Source organism: Scyliorhinus torazame, chromosome 4, assembly GCF_047496885.1.
Source record: "Scyliorhinus torazame isolate Kashiwa2021f chromosome 4, sScyTor2.1, whole genome shotgun sequence".
Lineage (NCBI taxonomy): Eukaryota > Metazoa > Chordata > Chondrichthyes > Carcharhiniformes > Scyliorhinidae > Scyliorhinus > Scyliorhinus torazame.
The window spans coordinates 107,767,521-107,788,720 of record NC_092710.1 but is presented as its reverse complement, the minus strand read 5'-3'; the positions used below and the strand labels follow the sequence as shown (position 1 = coordinate 107,788,720).

The window sequence follows — 21,200 nt, the reverse complement described above, 5'->3', positions numbered from 1 at the left end:
ATTCTGCAGAATCAAGCACTGAAAAGAGGTGGGTTGAAGATTCCTGACAGAGCCCTGACCCTCAGCCCTTCACACTTATAGGACATCTACCCACATGTTTCCCCTTTACTGTGTGCCTCGCCACTAAGCCTCACACCCTCTCCTCTTACACTATAGCCACTTTCCCACAGTTGTCCCTCTCAACTCCACCTAGGTGAGGTGCGTGGACCTTCGAGTGTGTCAGTGGCACCTTAACCTCGACCATTGCCCCACCCCCAAACCTGGCATTAGGTAAAAGGGCAGTTTATTGGATGCATGGGCCCTATGTCTGCATCCTCAAAGGAGACCTCAAAGACGCCCACCCCTGTCATGACCTTGCACATGGTGAGTGATGATTGATATCAACATCACACCTTGCTTAGGGGTACACATCAGTGTTATAGAAACATAGAATCCCTACAGTGCAGATGGAGGCCATTCGGCCCATCAAGTTTACACTGACCTTCTGAAAGAGCACCTTACCTAGGTGATAGCCACTGTGCCAATTACAAGAATTATCTTTGTCATGTTAATGCATGTATGAGCAATGCTTGGCCAACACTTCCAAAGAGTTAAGAACTTGGCTTCAATCAGTGGCATTGATGTTTAGCTCTGCAGATTTCATTTGCACAATTTATGAGCCAAGGGTGAGGTAGCATTTCAGGCAAATGTCTGATTTTTGTGGCAGATGAGGCACAGCTGATTTGAATGAAGCCTGCAATTAGCATGACAAGCACATCCCTAGAGGACAACCTCATTCTTCCAGGTCATAAGGGCTGCAGAGTTGACAAGCTTTCCATCAGCCACAGCCATCCATGCCAATACTAATTTCTGACAGTGAAACTTCCCTGACAGGTGGATTTGAACTTCCATATGCATAACCCCTTTGTCCTCGCAGCGCTGCCTGAGTGTGGAATTCAACTCACACTGCAGTCATCCTCTCCTCAGTAATAAGGTCTTCATGCCTCATGAGACAGAGATGCATCCTATTCCTGACTCCCCCACTCAGCCCTTGCAGCCTGGCCATTAATGGTCACCCAAGAACCTTACAGTCACCCACAGTGCTGATCCTCTGTATTCAGCATCTCCCACCCACATTCGAGCTCCCACTACAGAAGATCACTCCCTCAAAAGCGATTTGGACACAAGGCCACCAAAGCGAACAAGCGCTGCCTGCATGCCAGTCTTCAAACCCCTTCAAAGCAAATCTCGGCCCGACATGTTGCAGGTTGGTAAAGCCTGCAAGCGACCCCTGCCCCCGGGTTTGTGATACTGAAACGCATCCCAGCCCCGAGTTGAAATTAACTGTGTTTCCCAGTCCTCCCCGGTACCGGCCCCCTGAGCTTTCAACACCTTATAGAATCCACTCGACCCATCAAGCCTGCATCGGCCCTCTGAAAGAGCACTCCACCTTGGCCCACTCCCTGCCCCATCCCCATAGCCCCACCTAACCTTTGGACACTTAGGGGCAATTTAGCATGGCCAATTCACCTAACCTGCACATCTTTGAACTGTGGGAGGAAACTGGAGCACCATGGAGTTGATGTCATCAGATTCAAGTTTAAGTAAAACCGTTGTATAGGACACTCGATGAATATTCAGTGATGGGAGAAGTCCCGGAGTGAGTGCTCGCTAATGGCATTCTAATGTATTAAATTGAAGTTCTTGGGCATTGTGTTACATGTTACTCTGTCAGTGAGGGGGGGGGTTGAAAACTGGAAATTGTGATCTTGCCGGAGAGATTCGCATTTTCGGATTTTCGCAAGATTTTCCATCCATCTTGCCAATCCTGCACACGGGCGGGACGGCTCAAAATCATCCATATTGAGTTTATTTACCAAATTTCTGAATTTTGATAGCTTCAAACATCTTGGGCGGGATTCTTCCCTACCCGGTAGGGCGGGTCGTACCGGTGCCGAGGCGTGGCATGAACCACTCCGGCGTCAGGTGCGGACCGGCGCCGAAGGGCCTCCGCCGGCCAGTGCGAGTTTGCGCATGCGCGGGAGTGCTAGCGTGTGCTGGTGTCATCCCAGCGAATGCGCAGGGGGGTTCATCTCCATGGCGGAGGTTGACAGCAGCCGGCTCGGAGGAAAAGAGTGCCCCCACGGCACAGGCCCGCCGTGGAACGGTGGGCCCTGATCGCGGACCAGGCCACAGTGGGGGCACCCCCCGGGGCCAGATACCCCCGCGCCCGCCCGAGGACTCTGCAGGCCGCCCGTAGAGCCAGGTCCCGCCGGTATGGACCTGGTTTGATTTACGCTGGCGGGACTGGCCGAAAACGGACGGCTGCTCGGCCCATCGCGGGCCGGACAATTGCCGGGGGGCTGCTGCTAGCGGCTGCCAACCGGCGCGATTCCTGCCCCCGCCAAAACCCTGGCGCCGGAGAATTCGGTAATCGGGGCGGTGGGGCGGGATTCACCCCCCCCCCCCCACCCCCCGGCGATTCTTCGACCGGGCGGGGGGTTGGAGAATCCCACCCCATAAAACTGAACTAACTTTAGAAAATGCAGATCCTATTTTGATGATGTACTTTCATGATTTGCTTGATAACCTGAAGCTCGTGCAGCACAGCCCTGACTGGAGGCAGGGAGTCTTGGGAGAAAAATTCGACTCTGAAACTTGGTACGGGAGGAGGAGAGTTTGGACCCTGAGGTTGCGGAGGGGAAGAGAGTTTACATCCTGAGACCTGGAAAATGGGTGGGTGGAAAGAATAGGCCCTGAGACTAAAATTAATTAATAACTGATCACGTGGTGTGAACTGTATAGTGGAACGGAGTTTTTGAACTAAATGGAAATCTGAATAAATTCAGATCTTTTTTCAGTAATTAATTTCCTTCTATTTTTCAATATAGGTTGCTGAGCGAATTTGATAGCTTTGAGTATGCTGGATAGTTTTGAGTGTGCTGGGTATATAGGCATGAGTACGTTGGATAACTTTGAGTGCCCTATCAAACTTGGATGTCAAATTCATTTCAAATTCGAACCTTTGATGTAAATTTGTAATTGAGGGCACTGAGCACACTTGAAAACAAAAATGATGTTAAAACTTTGGGTTTATTAATAAATATTCCCTTCATGGCCTGGATATGATTCTTCAGTGCATGCTTTTCTTAGCAAAAAACTTTGAAAAGATTAGGTGATATCTAACAAAGTTAATGTCAATTGAAAGAAAATTTCAATGAATGAGCTAATCTCATATTTTACAAAGTATGGATCATGATTGGTTTCAGTAAAGTATGAGCCAAACCTTTCATAGCATTACATGAAAGTGAAATGCAGATTCAGGGGAAGCAGGGATAGAAGTTTGGGTATAATTTAACTTGGATACCAAATATAATTCAATCTCCATTTAAAGTGATACTGCCCTCATTTTCAGATATTATTGATTTTATATTATTCTTGGTTTTTAAATGGTAGAATTTGGGAATAAGTGTTGTTTGGACACGGGTTACTATGTATTATAGATTGAGGAGCTGAGAGTAGCAACATTGGGATGCTGCGGTGTAACAACTAGAAGGTAGGTCTTATAGTGTGATATGTTTACAGTGTAACTAATGGTTGTTGGCTGTAATTATAATGTGACACATTTACAATGACACCAGGGTAAAGGGGATATAATTATAGCATGGCACATTTACAGTGTCACAATGGCAGGTTGTTATTACTGTGTCAAGTTTACAGTGTCTCCAGTGTCAGGTTGATCTGATTATAGTGTGATAATTTTACATAGGAAATTTCCATTATTAATATTGACATGATAATTTATAACAGGAAAATGTTGACATGGAAGTTCAACAAACAGATGTCCAGTTGATAAGCACTGATGTTGCCGAATTCACCTGATCTGATTATGCTGCTGAAGTAAGCATGCAATGATTTTAAGTCTGTGAAAATGTGTACTATTTAATAAGTCCTTTCATTGCATAATAATAAGTACACTAAATGTTGTCTTTGGGCAGCACAGTAGCACAGTGGTCAGCACTGTTGCGTCACAGCTCCAGGGTCTCAGGTTCGAACCCGGCTGGGTCACTGTCTGTCCGGAGGGTCTGCACTTTCTCCCCGTGTCTGCGTGTGTTTCCTCCGGGTGCTCTGGCTTCCTCCCACAGTCCAAAGATGTGCAGGTTAGGTGGATTGGCCATGCTAAATTGCCCTTGGTGTCCAAAAATATTAGGTGGGGTTACTGGGTTACGGGGATAGGTTGGAGGTGTAGGTTTAAGGAGGGTACTCTTTCCAAGGGCCGATGCAGACTCGGTGGGCCGAATGGCCTCCTTCTGCACTGTAAATTCTATGAAATTAACAACCTTGTTGTGCTTTTGCAGCATTAAAAGTTGTAACATTTCAACAACCTGTAAAATTTTAAAGCTTTTTAAAAAGCTATTATTATCAGAATACTTTTGAATTTCCAATTAAATGCAGAAATTCAACAAAACAGATCATGTTTAATTTGCAGAAATACTATTTGGTCCTCAAAAGGTTAACCAGGAGTTAGGTTTAGACAGATTCAAAATGAATGACAACTTATATCACAATAAATTGTACAATTTTGATCTATTACCTTATTACCATATTGTCCTTGAATACCTTGGATTCCTCGTTCACCCTTATTACCCTGCAGAACGAAACAGATTGAGTCATTTAACATTGCTAGTTTATGAACTTGCTTAAATTTTACTGCATTAACAAATCTGGCTTCCATGATCCAATGGTTCAAATGGCGAGATTACAATTATCTGTGTTACATTGAGAACACCAGGTTATGGAATTTCTCGTTTTATGTCTTCCCTTTATTCTACATTATTTTATTTTACTTAGTTTCCCTTGTACTATGCAACATTTAGCAACTAAATTAAGCGTGAACCAATCAGATTTCAGGCCTCCTGCAATGTGTTTTTGTAACCACCTGATTTCCAATGCTTCTCCTTGGAAAGGAGAGGGTGCTTCCCCTGCAGCTGGCAGACCTTCTCCCAATCAAAACATGCTGCCTAAACATCTGGATCAATTCAAGGTTATGAGTGTAACCATCTTCCATTGGATACTAAGGGGCAATTTAGCAAGGCCAATCAACCGACCTAGCACATGTGAGAGGAAACCGGAGCACCTGGAGGAAACCCACACGGGGAGAACGTGCAGACTCCACACAGACAGTGGCCCAATGCCAGAATTGAACCTGTATCCCTGGCGCTGTGAGGCAGCAGTGCTAACCATTGTGCGACTGTGCCACCCTCACTTCCTCACTTCTGACCTGATGATGGAGGGAAGATCATTGATGAAGTTACAGAAGATGGTCAGTCTAGGACGCTACCCTAAGGAACTCCTGCAGAGATGTCGCAGAACTGAAATGATTGACCTTCAACAGCCACAGCCATCTTTCTTTGTGCTAGGTATGACTCCAATCAGTGGAAAGTTGTCCCCTGATTCCGATTGACTCCAATTTTCATAGGAGTCCTTGATGCCATACTTGGTCAAATGCTGTCTTGATACCAAGCGCAGGCACTCGCATTGCACCTGCCCCAGACTTGGCGGGTTCTTGACAACCTTTTTCGAGACGATACCGAAGGTAGTGGGGGTGAGGGTGGAGCCATGCCCAAGAGTGGCAGTCTTTGGGGTTTCGGACCAGCCAGCACTTCACATGGGGAAGAGGGCTGATGCTCTGGCTTTTGCTTTCTCAATAGCACGCCGGTGAATCCTGCTTGGCTGGCGAGCGGCAGCACCGCCCACAGCTGCAGACTGGCTGGCAGACCTATCAGAATTTCTCCACCTGGAGAAGATCAAGTACACCATCCGAGGGTCAGTGGAGGGCCTCCACAAAGCATAGGGGCTATTCATCAGCCTGTTCCAAGACCTGTTCAAAGCCAATAGTAACCAGGAAAAAAGGGTGGAGTAGGGGTGGGTGTGGTAGTATGCATTAGGGGTCATGTGGGACTGTGAAGCCGTGATGTCATTGGCTGACAGATCCCGGGTCCTGGTTGGCTGTTGACCCCTAGCTCCGCCCTGAAGGCGGAGTATAAGAACCAGGAGTTCTCCCCCGCAGGCCAGTCTGTTGCTGAACTGCGGGGAACAAGTCACGCTTAATAAAGCCTCATCGACTTCATCTCTATTCGTCTCTCGTGAGTCTTTGTGCGCTACAGTGGGGGGGTAGGGGGGGGGGGTGCGATGAGGGCAGACAAGAGCGCACAAAGCAGAGAGGGACAAGGGAGGGCTGGGGAAATGCAATGAAGGAACCCAGGGGAACATCAGGGAGAGACAGGGATAAAGAGGGAGGAGGGGAGGGGGCAGAGAGAGCTCCTCCCACCAAACCCAAAGAATAACAGCAGGAATTGCATTAGGTAAGGAAGACATATAACAATACGACACCCAGGGTGAAAGGTGGTGCCAGGAGGGAGCCCAACTATCAACAGGGGAGGAGGGGGGGGAGCAGGGAGGGGGCGGAAGGGCTGACAGAAGGGGTGTGTGTAAATTTGTACAGAAGAAACATCATACCCTGTAAACATTAGGAGCTTTTATATGTCAAATTGTCAATCTGTTAAAATTGGAAAATGCCAAAAAAGGGAGTATACTGCCAGGGGCAGTAATTGGCCAGGTTGGATCTGTCCTGCTTTTTGTGTATAGGACCTACCGGGGAAATTTTCCACTTTGCTAGGTAGGTGCTAGTGTTATAGCTGCATTGGGACAACTTGGCAAGGGGCATGTGTATTTTGGAGCACAAGTCTTTAGTATTATTACTGGAATGTCGTCAGGTTGCATAGGCATTGCAGTATCCCTCAGTTGGTTCTAGACCTTGACCGTGGACTGCACCACTGGGCTCTCCAAGTATTTTCTTGGCGCCATTGGCAATGCCGCTGTCACCAAAGCCCTCAGGCTGGACCCCCTGTAGGATTCTTCCTCCATCCTAACCCAGTCTGCCCTTTCTCCTTCCCATTACCCCCTCAGCTCCTCCACATTCGCCGGCCAGTAATAATGTAGCAGGTTCTGCGACGCAAACCCTCCCTTCTGCCTCTGTCTCTGTAACAGAATCCTCTTCCCTGTCCATACAAAGTCTGAGATAATCATATCCAGTTTTCGAAAAAAGAACTTCGGTACAAAGATCGGATGCGTCTGGAATATGAACGGGAACCTCGGCAGAATGTTCATCTTCACCCCTTGCACCCTCCCTACCAGAGTCAGGTGCAATATGTCCCAACTCTTCAGATCCTCCCTAGCCTCCTCCACCAGCTTTGTTAGATTCCATTTATGTAGCGTCACCCATTCCCTTGCTACCTGAATCTCCAGGTATCAAAACTGTCTCTGGCTACCTTAAATGGCATCCTCCCTAAATTGGTTTGTCGACCCAACTCGTTCACCAGGAACACTTTGTCATGATATTCAAACACACACATCATGATAGACACACCAACAGACAAATCAGAACACACAACACCACAACCAATCACAGACAAAGACAGGAAACATATAAAAGCACAAACACGACACCTGGTGGACAGTATTAGCTGGAGACGAGGACCAGGACAGACCTGCTACACGACACACTCAGGGAGACAGCACGGGCAGAGTATCCAGAACGAACTGTATATAAGAGTTAAAATAAAATAGAGTTGTACCACATACAACTGTGTTGGCTCATCTGTGCACCAGAGCACCCAACACCACATGGTACAGGAGTGGGTCGATACCTGCCGGCATACCTCAGTGTACAGAGACAACCAGCAGTGCCCAGGCAAAATGTTACAGCTCCCGGTTCCGCAGCTGCTCCAGTGCCACGGCGATCTCCGCGAAAACTGGCGGCGAATCCGGCAAGTGTTCGAATTGTTCCTGGTGGCAGCTGAACTCCAAGACCTGGATGATAGTGAAAAAATTGAATTTCTCCTCACCATCGGCGGTGCAAGGGCAAGAGAAATATTCACAAGGTTCAGGTTCTTCAGGAGGCAGCAAAGGTACGATTACCAGGCAGTCCTGGACAAATTCTCCAAGTACTGTGAAGAAAACGCACTCCAATCGGCAAGTAAAGGTAAGAAAAGCGGCAGTACTCACCTCGTGGCCGGGATCCCGGAACCCGAATTCCCAGAGGCCAAAATCCCGGGCCTGAGAGAGGGCTGGGTCGAGGTCGGTGGCCATCTTGCTAAAGGTATCACGCTAGCACAGTTGCGCAAGCAGTGCGCAGAACAGGAAGTTTCGTTTGCGCATGCGCGAGATGCTGCGCATGCGCAGTCAAGAAAACGGCCATCGGTAAAGGAACAGCGATCTGAGCATGCGCAGTCGCTTCCTACGTGCTACATACCGAGCGTCAGGATGTCAGAGGCCCCAGACCGCACCAATTTAAAGGGGAAACATCCCAAATCCAATTTAAAAGGGAAACGTCCCAAATCAAAAAAACAAAAATCTGTTAAAGCTGTAAAACAACCTTCCCTCACCTGGAATGACAGCACATTGCCGCAAATTGACCCAGGAGATGAATTTGACCTCCGAAGAACCCTCCGACAAGCAGTTACCTACGCACAAGCCGATGATTCCGACCTCGAATACTTCGATGATGATCTTTACAGTGTTTCCGGACCTCGCGAGCCCAATGATAGCTCCGATACGACTATGACTCGGATGAACCTTTCGTGTTGCACATTGGCGGCCCCCACATTAAATCCGACGCAGATGCGGATTCATTTTTCGGATTTGAAGATCTTCAACCCAGCAGATATGACGTCCCAACTTATCAGTGCCGGATGATGCTGCAGCCTGACATTAACAGACAGGGAGCGGTGCAAGCACACGGAGAGCGGCCTGCTGCCACACAGAGCATGGTCCACGTCCCGCTCAGCGTTCCCGACTCTATGAAAGAAGGCATGCAAGACTCCAGAGCGCAGTCCTTGCATGAACAAGAAGTGACTCCAGAGTCACAAGCCTCCACAGCGAGCTTGTGGACAGACTCCACGATAGAAGGAACGCAAGACTCCAAAGCGCAGTCCTTGCGCGAACAAGAAGTGACTCCAGAGTCACAAGCCTCCACAGCAAGCTCGTGGAAAGACTCCACAATTGCAGAAACGCAAGACTCCAGAGCGCAGTCCTTGCATGAACAAGAAGTGACTCCACAGTCACAAGCCTCCACAGCAAGCTCGTGGACAGACTCCACAATTGCAGAAACGCAAGACTCCAGAGCGCAGTCCTTGCACGAACAAGAAGTGACTCCAGTGTCACAAGCCTCCACAGAGAGCTCGTGGACAGCCTCCACGATAGAAGAAACGCTTGACTCCGATGTGCAGTCCTTGCAGGAACAAGACCATGAGGGTCTAGCAACCTCTCCTGACCAACCAGCGGCAGACGATGCAAGTCTGCCATGCTCACGTGAACAGCGCGAAGACTATGACAGCCTACCACGCTCCACTGCACAGCAGCATGACCATGACGGTCTCTCATGCTACAATGAAGGGCACAGCGCTGATGACTGTTCAAGCCCAACTGACGACAAGCCAAAGGAATCTCCTCTTCCAAGCCCGAAGGAAAAAGGTTCATGCGCTGACCTTCAGAATCATTGTAGCCAAACAGAGATTAATAATGCTGCACGGTCACAGAAGAATACTGAGGATTTGCTAAAGAAATTACCTGTATGTTTAACCACACTAACCCCAGTGATTAAGCAGTTATGTATGGGGAGTATAATGTGGGCAATTGAGAACAGTAAAAGAGAGACTGTGACCATGCCAGTCCCAGCAAAATCAGACCCAGAGACCATGAAGGCATGTACATTAGACAAAGATACATATGAGGTACCTGAGAAGAAAAGTGAAATGGAATGTTCTTTGGAAAATAGTACAATGTCGATAGAAACATTGGATCCTATATTCGAGACCATACATATGGGAGAATTTGGGGGTAATAAACAAGGTTCTGCAATGTCTGGGGGAAGATTTAAAATTCCAAAGAAGAAAAGCCCAAATGAAGGACAACGGCAAGACAATGACAGTCCACCGACATGGTGTGCACCACCAGATGAAAACTCTGACAATTCACCCAACCCTAGTGAACAGCAAGCTGCTAATGAGGATCTATCCACGGGATGTGAGACGAGTGACGACAGCATCCCACTTCCCATGCAAAAGGTGCAAGGTGACAGACCTTGCCTAGTGCGTACCGAGGCACTCGACGATCACGGTGGGACCACTGACGACTGCGGTGGTGGCGCACCGCTTCCACCCTCGATGGCTCGAGCCTCTCCATTGGTCGGTGCATTCCTGCATGTTCCGACTCCAGAAGTGCAGCTTCAGGGAATCTCGGTTGCCTCCAGTGAACCTGTTGGGACTCCGGATGGGGAGCATCGACGGAAGGCAGACCAGATTCCAGATGGGGAGCAGCCAAGCGCCGACTCTGATTCGCGCACGCCAGACCTTGCTCCGGACGGGCGGTGTCGCGGCCTCGGTGATGGCACGCTCAGGGTGACGGCTGATGCCACGGCAACAGGGAATGGATCGCGTGGCAGTCCCACTGGGTCGGCAGTGGCGACCAGCACCGGCGGTCCAAGACGGACACACCAATTCGCGCCATTGCCAGACGTTGATGCGAGCAACAATTCTCTCTCCAAGGCGACATGCTTCGACGTTTCTCTGCGGAGTCGCCCTTCCGGCACAGCAGGTGGCCGGAACCAGCGTGCACGGTCTCGGCCAACTTCCACATCTGGCACAGTCATCGCCTTGCATGACATTAGTGATGGTGCTTCTTCGATGGCAACGACCCATCGGCTACAAGATGCCGTCCACCACAAACATAAAAAGAAAAAAGACTCCACCTTGTTCCTGGCATGCAGGGCGGATGGATTGGGGCGTAGGCGCAATCAGCGAGCTTTGCGCCGCCTTCCACGCTCGCAACTGAACCGTACGCACACGCCGGATCCTCCACTGGTTCCCAAGGATGACTTCGTGGAGATGCCACGGATCATGCCCCTTCCATCGCCACCCGTGACCAGGCCACAGCAGCTAAAATCCTCCCCATGCAGAAGCTAAGGCTGTTTCTGGGACCTTGCCACCTGTCAAATCCAGGGCAAACTTTATTGACGCAGACAAGTATTTTCTCCCTTTTGAGTTGGCATGCCAGTCGAAATGTCCCCGCATAGTCAGCACATCATCTGACTGTTTACAGAAATTAATTGATAGAATTATAGAGACAATATGTGGTTGTTCTCAAGGACCCCAAACCGACGAAGGTGTTCAGTTGCAGATAATTAAGGCCTTACTAACTACAGTAACATCTCAGCACATAGAAATACAAGAAGGAACTGTGTTACAGGCTGTTAGAACGCGCTACAATATTCACCTGGCCAGCAAAAAAAAAACTTAGTAAACCAAACCACAGCCAAGGCAACACTAACAAAGATGTTGAATGTTATATTTGCACGAATGAAAAACCAAGCACTGCACGAAGTACAACAAATGGAAAAGTAGAGACTTCGGCAACAGCACCACCTCCAACAGTCCAATGTGAACCAGTGTGAACCCAAATCTCCACAGCTGAACCGGCTTGAGGACCAGCCTAACCAGTCACCCATTAGACTGGACTTATAACGCTGTTCATACGTTCAAAAAGTCAAACGCTTCTGCATTATAACTTGTTGTTGTTTATCGTTCCAGATATCGTCTGACCGGACCACTGTTCAAGTTGTTTTTTTTTCCTCGCATTCATGTTTTGTTATGGTACAACCTTGTTAGTGTGACGCACCCGACATCGCCCCATGTAAATAGTTACGTCATATACACACGCTGTACACAACACACACACACTCTTAGATGCACTCACGACACGATTATATTTATAACCACGTAGGCACATATCTTTGTAAAAAGGTGGGATGTCATGATATTCAAACACACACATCATGATAGACACACCAACAGACAAATCAGAACACACAACAACACAACCAATCACAGACAAAGACAGGAAACATATAAAAGCACAAACACGACACCTGGTGGACAGTATTAGCTGGAGCCGAGGACCAGGACAGACCTGCTACACGGCACACTCAGGGAGACAGCATGTGCAGAGTATCCAGAACGAACTGTATATAAGAGTTAAAATAAAATAGAGTTGTACCACATACAACTGTGTTGGCTCATCTGTGCACCAGAGCACCCAACACCACACACTTCACTTTTCCCTACATTATATCCCGAGAAAGCCCCAAACTTCCCCAACAGGCCCACGAACCTCTCCATGCTCTCTAGCGGATCTGAAAGGTACAATCGTAGGTCATCCGTGTATAACGACACCCGGTACTCCCTTCGTCCCCTCGTAATACCTCGCCACTCTGCCTACCCCCTAAGAGCCATTGCCAGAGGCTCTACAGCTAGCGCAAACAGCAGCAGTGACAGCGGGCACCTCTGCCTTGTTCCTCTGTGCAGTTCAAAGGTCCGTGAACCCATGTGATTGGTTCACAAATGCGGCACAAACGCGGCATCGGTGCCACATATAACAGGTGCACCTATGCCACAAACTTCGGCCCAGACCCAAACTTTCCCAGGACCTCAAACAGGTACGATCACCCCACTCGGTCAAATGCCTTCTCCGCGACCATGGACACCACAACCTCCGGTACCTGGGCTCCCGACGGGTCATGATCATGTTTAACCGCCTTGTTATATTACTAGATAGCTCCGGCCCTTTACGAAACCTGTCTGATCCTCCGCAATCACCCCCGGGACACAACCTTCCATCCTTACCGTCACCAAGTTAGCCAGTAATTTCACATCCATATTTCACAACGATTTGGGCCTGTACGACCCACATTCCAATGGGTCCTTCCCATTTTTTGGTATCAATGTGTTCGTTGCCTGAATCATTATCTCCAGCAGCTCCCCCTTCTCCAATGCCTCGTTAAACGCCCCCAAGAGATGTGGTGCCAGGTCCGTTACGAACTCCTCTATTGAATTTTGCCGGTTAACCATGGGGCCCCGGAGCCTTCCCTGACTTCATACCCTTTATACTGTCCAATAACTCCCACAGCCCCAGGGGCTCCTTTAGCGTGGGCCTCTTCTCTTCCTTCAACTGTGGAAACTCCAGTTTGTCTAAGAACTGTTCCATGTGCCCCTCTTCACCCTACAGGTCTTCCCTGTACAGCTCCTTGTAGTAATTCCTAAACACCTCATTCCTCTTCCCCGGCTCCGACACTACATCCCCTGCCCCAGTCAGTATCTTCAATATTTCCCTAGATGTGACCTGCCTCCGTAGCTGATGCACGAACATTCGACTCACCTTCTCCCAGTGTTTTTACTGCACCCCTCTTGCCCTATGCAGCTATCCTACCGCCCTCCCCGTCGTCAACCTGTCAAATTGCCCCCGCAATTTTTTCCTCGTCGTCAATCCTTCCATGGTGGGTGCCCTCAAGTCCTCCCGATCTACCTCTTGTTCATTAGCCTTTCATATTCCTACCTCTTTTCCTAGCCGCATGTGCCTTGAACGAGATAATATGCCCTCAGACCACCGCTTTTAGTGCTTCCCAAAATATGGCCGCCAACACCTCCCCGTTTTGGTTCAACTTTACATAATCTATAATCAAAGCCCGTACTTTATCGTAAAACCCTCTATCTGCCAACAAACACGAATCGAGCTTCCACCCTGGTGTCATGTGAGAGCACCTTTAAGAAATGGGAATTTAAGAAATGTACCTTTAAGAAATGGGTGTTTATCAGTGATGTCAGAGTGTGGATGGAGCTAGGCTGTCTGTCAGCTTTTTACTTTTGTTTTAGGCTGTTTGCTGCAGGGTGTGTTTTAGTTTCGGTTTCAGAGCTGGATAGCTGCAGTCACAGCCAGAAGGGTTATTAGTCTCTCTCTCTGTAATCTAAAAAGTGTAAATTGATCCTTTGGTGATTTAAAACTAAGAACTGCTCTCAGTAGTGACTTTAACCTGATGTGCTTTTGTTAAAAGTTCTTTTTTAAGTCTTATGGATGTCAAAAGGACAGCGTAAGGATTATTTAGTGTTGTATTCTTTGGGGGTTGTATTTGAAATAATGGTTGCTGAGATTTCACTGGATGTTTTAAAAAGGTTATCTTGAGTTCATAGAATAAACACTGTTATGCTTGAAAAAATACTTTTCCATTTCTGCTGTACCACACCTGTAGAGTGGGCCGTGTACTCCCCATACCACAATCTATTAAAAGTTGTGGGTCAGGTGAACTCCATGAGACACTTTGGGGTTCTCTAAACCCTGGCCCTTAACAAATTGGGGGCTCGAGGGGGATAAAAGTCTATCTATTGGATTGGCTTAGTGAACCTAAAGACAGTGAGGGGTGAGCATATTGTGGTTGCTTTTCAGGTGTGGTATTCTAGTTTAAGTAGGGTGTGTGTTGTGGACAATGGCTCTTTCAGAGGCTCAGAATTTTTGGGGGTGGGGACGGTCACGCGCAGCACCTTACGGACAGAGACTAAAAACAGACTGTTAGATTTGGCAAAAACATTGCAGTTAACATTACCTGACCAAATACGAAAAGATGAGGTGATTATGGTGGTGGATAAGCATTTAAAGTTGCCTGAGATACAGTTTGACTCATTGGAAATGGCAAAAATTCAGTTACAAATTAAACAAATGGAACATGAGAAAGAATTAAAGCAGGTAGAACAAGAAAGAGAGGAAAAAGAAAGAGAGAGAGCAGAAAAAGAAAGAGATAGAGAGGAAAAAGAAAAGGAGAGAGAAGAAAGGAGAAAAGAAAGAATAGCCCTAGCAGAACAAAAAGAAAGAGAAAGGGAGATACAGATCAGGGAAAAAGATAAAGAGAGAGAGTTGAACTTCAGAAAATGGCTATGAAACATGAAACTCAGTTAAAATTGGCAGATGAAAAGGAAATGTACAGTTGGATGATAGTGATGAGGATAGTGAGAAAGAACATAAAAGTCGAAGGCTTGGTGGGAATCTATTTAAATATGTCCAAGCATTGCCAAGGTTTGACGAGATGGAGGTTGAAGCCTTTTTCATTTCATTTGAGAAGGTAACTAAACAAATGAAATGGCCACAGGATATGTGGGTATTACTGATTCAAACAAAGCTGATAGGTAGGGCTAGTGAAGTGTTTGCATCACTACCGGAGGACGTATCTGGGACGTATGAGTAGGTGAAAAAATCCATCTTTGGTGCATCTGAACTAGTGCCTGAAGCCTACAGACAAAGGTTTAGAAATTTAAGGAAACATTTGGTCAAACATACATGGAGTTTGAAAGGATCAAACAGAGTAATTTTGATAGGTGGATAAGGGCTTTGAAAATAGACCAAACGTATGAAGCTCTCAGAGAAACTATACTTTTGGAGGAGTTTAAAAATTCAATTCCTGATGTAGTGAGAACTCATGTGGAAGAGCAGGGGGTTAAAATTGTGAGATTAGCAGCAGAAATGGCAGATGATTATGAATTAGTTCATAAATCAAAGGTTGGTTTCCGACATCAGTTTCAGCCTGTAAGGGATAGAAACTGGGGACATGAGAAATACTCAAGTGGTAAAGGTAAAGTAGATCTGATGGGAGATAATAAGGAGAGTGTACCTCAGATTAAAAAAGAAATCCAGGAGGGTGGAAGAGACATGAAAAGTTTCAAATGTTTTCACTGTAATAAACTAGGCCATGTAAAGTCAGTGTTGGTGGTTGAAGAAAAGCACTGGGAAGGCTGATGTGGTAACACAGGATAAGACAGTGGGGTTTGTTAAAGTGGTAAAGGAAAGCCCAAGTGAAGCGAAGGAGGTGCAAAAGATTGTACAGCCTGATCAAGAGGTGATTGATAAGAAGGTGCCAGATCTCTTTAAAGAATTTACTTGTGTGGGTAAAGTTTACTCATGTGTAACAGGAGGAGCAGGTAAAAAAGTCACAATTTTAAGAGATACGGGAGCTAGTCAATCTTTAATGGTAAGAGATGAGGAGTTATGTAGTTTGGGAAGAATGTTGCCAGAAAAGGTGGTAATATGTGGAATTCAGGGTGAGAGGAGTTGTATTCCATTATATAAGGTAAGGTGGGTCAGGTGAACTCCATGATACACTTTGGGGTTCTCTAAACTCTGGCCCATAACACTGGCCTGCTCCTGTCCTGATCTAAGCCGAATCTCCAGCCAATGGAATGCATGGTCCGCGATTACTATCCCCGCGTATTCTGCCCCCTCCACCCCAACCAAAACCTCCCGGTTCACCACAAAAAAGTTGATTCTTGAATACACCCCATATACATGTGAGAAAAGGAATACTCCCTCTGCCCTTGGGTCTTGAAGTGCCACGGTCCACCACCTTTCCTATAAACCCATCCAGCGTCTTTACCATTCGTATTCTACCTCCTATTGATCTGGGGCACAACCTATCTACCCTCGGCTCTAAGACACAACAGATATCTCCTCCTATAATCAACTGGTGCATGGCCAAGTCCGGGACGCTGTCAGCAACCTCCTCATAAAACCTACATCATCCCAATTCGGTGCATACATATTCACCAGTACCAGCGGCTTCCCTTCTAATACCCCACTCACCATCACATATCGCCCACTAGGGTTCCTCACTTCCTTCGTGCTCACAAACCCAGTTTTCTTGCTCATCAAAATTGCCACCCCCGCGACTTTGAATCAAACCCTGAGTGGGAAACCTGACCAGCCCATCCCTTCCTTAGCCGAACTTGGTCCTTCATGCGGAGGTGCGTCTCCTCCTGAAAAAACAAATCTGCTTTTAAACTCCTTCGGTGAGCAAAGACCCGAGATCTTTTCACCAGTCCATTGAGCCCTCGCATGTTCCACGTTATTAGCCGCACTGGGGCTTGCGCCTCCATTCCACTCTACCATCTGCCATTCTCCCCTTTTGGCTTTACCCCCCGTCAATTTCACCCTGTACCTGGCCCATCCAAAATGGCTCCTTTCTCCACCCCTGACCATGTTTCTTGTCCAACCTCGTCGCGTTGCATCACCCCCCCCCCCCCCCACCCACCCACCCCCACTCCCTATGGCCACCTCTCTCGGCCTTCTCCCGCACCTCACTTCCGTTCACCAGCATTACATAAGAACATAAGAACTAGGAGCAGGAGTAGGCCATCTGGCCCTTCAAGCCTGCTCCGCCATTCAATGAGATCATGGCTGATCTTTTGTGGACTCAGCTCCACTTTTCCGCCCGAACACCATAACCCTTAATCCCTTTATTCTTCAAAAAACTACCTATCTTTATCTTAAAAACATTTAATGAAGGAGCCTCAACTGCTTCACTGGGCAGGGAATTCCATAGATTCACAACCCTTTGAGTGAAGAAGTTCCTCCTGAGCTCAGTCCTAAATCTACTTCCCCTTATTTTGAGGCTATGCCCCCTAGTTCTGCTTTCACCCGCCAGTGGAAACAACCTCCCCACATCTATCCTATCGATTCCCTTCATAATTTTATATGTTTCAAAAAGATCCCCCCTCATCCTTCTAAATTCCAACGAGTACAGTCCCAGTCTACTCAACCTCTACTCATAATCCAACCCCCTCAACTCTGGGATTAACGTAGTGAATCTCCTCTGCACACCCTCCAGTGCCAGTACGTCCTTTCTCAGGTAAGGAGACCAAAACTGAACACAATACTCCAGGTGTGGCCTCACTAACACATTATACAGTTGCAGCAAAACCTCCCTAGTCTTAAACTCCATCCCTCTAGCAATGAAGGCCAAAACTCCATTTGCCTTCTTAATCACCTGTAAACCAACTTTTTGCGACTCATGCACTAGCACACCCAGGTTTCTCTGCACAGCAGCATGTTTTAATATTTTATCATTTAAATAATAATCCCTTTTGTGTTATTCGTACCAAAATGGATAACCTCACATTTGTTAACATTGTATTCCACCTGCTAGACCCTAGCCCATTCACTTAAACTATCCAAATCCCTCTGCAGACTTCCAGTATCCTTTGCACTTTTTGCTTCACCACTCATCTTAGTGTCGTCTGCAAACTTGGACACATTGCACTTGGTCCCCAACTCCAAATCATCAATGTAAATTGTGAACAGTTGTGGGCCCAACACTGACCCCTGAGGAACACCACTAGCTACTGATTGCCAACCAAGACACACCCATTAATTCCCACTCTTTGCTTTCTATTAATTAACCAATCCTCTATCCATGCTACTACTTTATCCTTATGCCAGTGTGGCAACTCCTTCTCAAAGGCTCCTCCTACTGACCCCACCACATTCACCTCTGTATTCTGTGAACAAGGCTCCCTGCGGACAACCCCTCCCCCCCTCCACCACGCTCCCCAAAGAAAAAAACACAGCCACAGGCAGCAGGAGGGGACTGGGGACAGCCGTCCCCTTACAAACTTTTCACCCCTGCTACCCTTTGTCGATCCAACAGAAAAAGAAGAAAAAACCCTCCACATCAGAGGAAAAGCAGACCACCCTCCCTCCAACCTCCACTCGACCTGCATTCTCCATTACAGCAGTTTTTGTTCCTTGATAAAGTCATTGGCCTTTATACGTCACCCATAGTTTCGCCAGATACAGCACCCCAAATCTGATCCGCTATTGATACACCGCCTTGGCCCTGTTAAACCCCGCACTTTGTTTTGCTAGCTCAATGTCCTGGTATATTCAGACCTTGTTCCCCTCCCATTCGCAGTTCTGCTTCTCCCTGGCCCACTGCAGAATCTTCTCTTTATCCACAAACCTGTAGAGCCTCACGATCACCGCCCGCGGCGGATCCCCTGCTCTAGGCTTCTGCCACAGTGACCTGTGCACTCTGTCCACCTCAAGAGCTTTGTCCAGCACCCCCTCTGCCACCAGCCCTGCCAGCATCCTCAAAATGTACCTCATGGCACTCGTACCTTCCACTCCTTCAGGCAGGCTAACTATTCGCAGATTCTCCCTTCTCGGCCTAGTTTCCTGCTTCTCCCCCTTTGCTTTAAATGTCTTGCAAAGGTCTCCTGACCTCCACCTCCAGTGCCACCACCTGATCGCTGTGGTCCGACATTATCCTCTCAATCTCTTGGATCTGCGACCCCTGCGCCTCCAAGCATTTCTTCACCCTCTCCATCAATTCTTCAGGGGTGCTACAGCCCCTTCAATGGCCTTCGAAAGATCCTCCTGCATCTCCTTCCTCTGCTGGCGGACCCTTGATGAAGACCATCAACTGTTCCATCTGGGGCAAAATTAAGCTGTCAGCAGGAAAAAGGGGGGGGGGGGGTTAAGGGAAAGAGGGAGGTGGGGGGGGGGGGGTGGTTGATTGAGGTGGGAAATAGTTAGTGGGAAAGAGGGACGGGGGAACTGTGTATGTAAGCCACGTTGTTGGGTTTGGTTGTTGATTGGGTGGGTGTTATTTGTTCTGTTGTTTTTTTCCTCTTGAAAATTGTTGTTAAAAATTATGGGAGGGATTCTCCCAACGGGAGTCTAAGTGCCGACGCCGGAGTAAAAACCGGAGTGTTTTACTCCGGCATCACCGCCCGTTCCCAGACCCCTATTCTCCGCCCTCCATGGGGCTAGCACGGGCGTTGTGTGATTTACGTGGGCGGGGCATCGGCGCAGCATCAGAGACCCGGCGCCGCGTAAAAGGCGCGGCGCCTTGGGTCCCGCACATGCACAGTTGGGCCGGCGCTGACTAGTGCATGCGCGGTGGCCGTCCTCCCCCAGGCCGCCTCACACAAAAATGGCCCATCGATACAGGTTTGCCCGCGGAAGAAAGGAGGCCCGCCGACAGAGAGGGCAGCCCGCCAATCGGTGGGTCCCGATTGCGGGCTAGGCCACTCCAGAGGGCCTCCCGGGGGTTGGAACCCCCCTCCCCACCCCACAGGCCGCTCCCGGCCCTGGAAGCCCCAGGTCCCACCGGCCCAAGAGCAGGTTAGAAAGGCGCCAGCGGGATTGTCACCTTTTCCGCCGGCCACTCGGCCCGTCCAGCCCGGAGAATCGTCGCTCGCCGTTTGCGGCGATTCTCCAAGCGGCCCGCCATGATTCGCGCAGTGCTGGTTTTGGTGGGGGGGGGGGGGGGGAGAATCGCGTGCGGGGGTTGTGCGGCGTGGCACGATATGTGCGGCACCCTGCCGATTCTCTCACCTGGTTGGGGGGGGGGGAATACCGCCCTACATATGCCTTAATGAAATATTTTCCCCAAAAAAACCTGTTCCATCTGGGGCTTTGCTACTTGCGCAGACCCTACCCCCGCCCTCCCCCCCCGCCATCTTTGTTGGATGGATTTGTTTATCGTCATGTGTCCGGGTTACAGTGAAAAGTATTCTTCTGCGTGCAGCTCAGACAGATCATTCCGTACATGAAAAGAAAATACATAACAGGGCAAACATAAAATACACAATGTAAATACATAGACACAGGCATTGGGTGAAGCATATGGAGTGTAGTACTACTCGGTAGAGAAGATGTGTGAAGAGATCAGATCAGTCCATAAGAATCATCGTCATAGAGTCATAGAGGTTTACAGCATAAAAACAGGCCCTTCAGCCCAACTTGTCCATGCGCCCTGTTTTTGCCACCAAGCTAGTCCCAATTGCCCGCATTTAGCTTTCATCGGATAGAAGAACAAAGAACAATATAACGCAGGAACAGGCCCCTGAGAACATGCACTAACAGATTCAAAAACAGCTTCTTCCCCACTGTCACCAGACTCCTGAATGACCCTCTTATGAACTGAACTGTTCTCTCCACGCATCTTCTCTATTGAGTAGTACTAACACTCCGTATGCTTCACCCGATGTCTGTGACTATATATTTACATTGTATGTTTATAGTATGTCCCACGTTTTTCATGTATGGAACCATCTATCTGGACTGTATGCAGAACCATACTTGGGTCGTTTAAGAGTCTGGTAACAGAGGGAAAGAAGCTGTTTTGTACTAGCTGCTGCTCCACGGGTCCCTTCCAACTCCTTGGCCAGCCCTTCACCTTCCTCTGCCGGGTTTGGTAACCAGCAGACATACCACTCCCGGGGGAACTTCTCCTCCGACTTTCAGTTACACTTTTCCGTCGAAGTTACACCTGATTTCAGGTAAAAAGAGCTCTTTTCGATGCCTTCAAGCCGGAGCTGCCAGGTGTGTGACCACTCACACCATGCCGCCACCGGACCTGCCCTCGAGTAATAAAACTGTCAATCACTGGCTATTATGTGTTGCTGTGTGAAATTGAATGTGAGTTTTGCATTTCAAAGGCTTTCAGGGGATTTGAAGCCCTTTCGAGTGTACTTGGCTTTCAAGGAAGCCTCTCACACTTGTAA

The 21,200-nt window shown here is 48.2% G+C and overlaps 1 protein-coding gene across 1 annotated transcript in view; it reads right to left on the bottom strand.

Annotated features, from left to right (window-relative positions):
• Positions 1-21,200, bottom strand: part of col21a1 (collagen, type XXI, alpha 1) — a 485,509-nt gene that overhangs the window by 107,201 nt on the left and 357,108 nt on the right. The window contains exon 23 of the mRNA XM_072498439.1: positions 4,574-4,627. Within this exon, the coding sequence (XP_072354540.1) occupies positions 4,574-4,627 (54 nt within the window). The remainder of the gene's footprint in view (positions 1-4,573; positions 4,628-21,200) is intronic.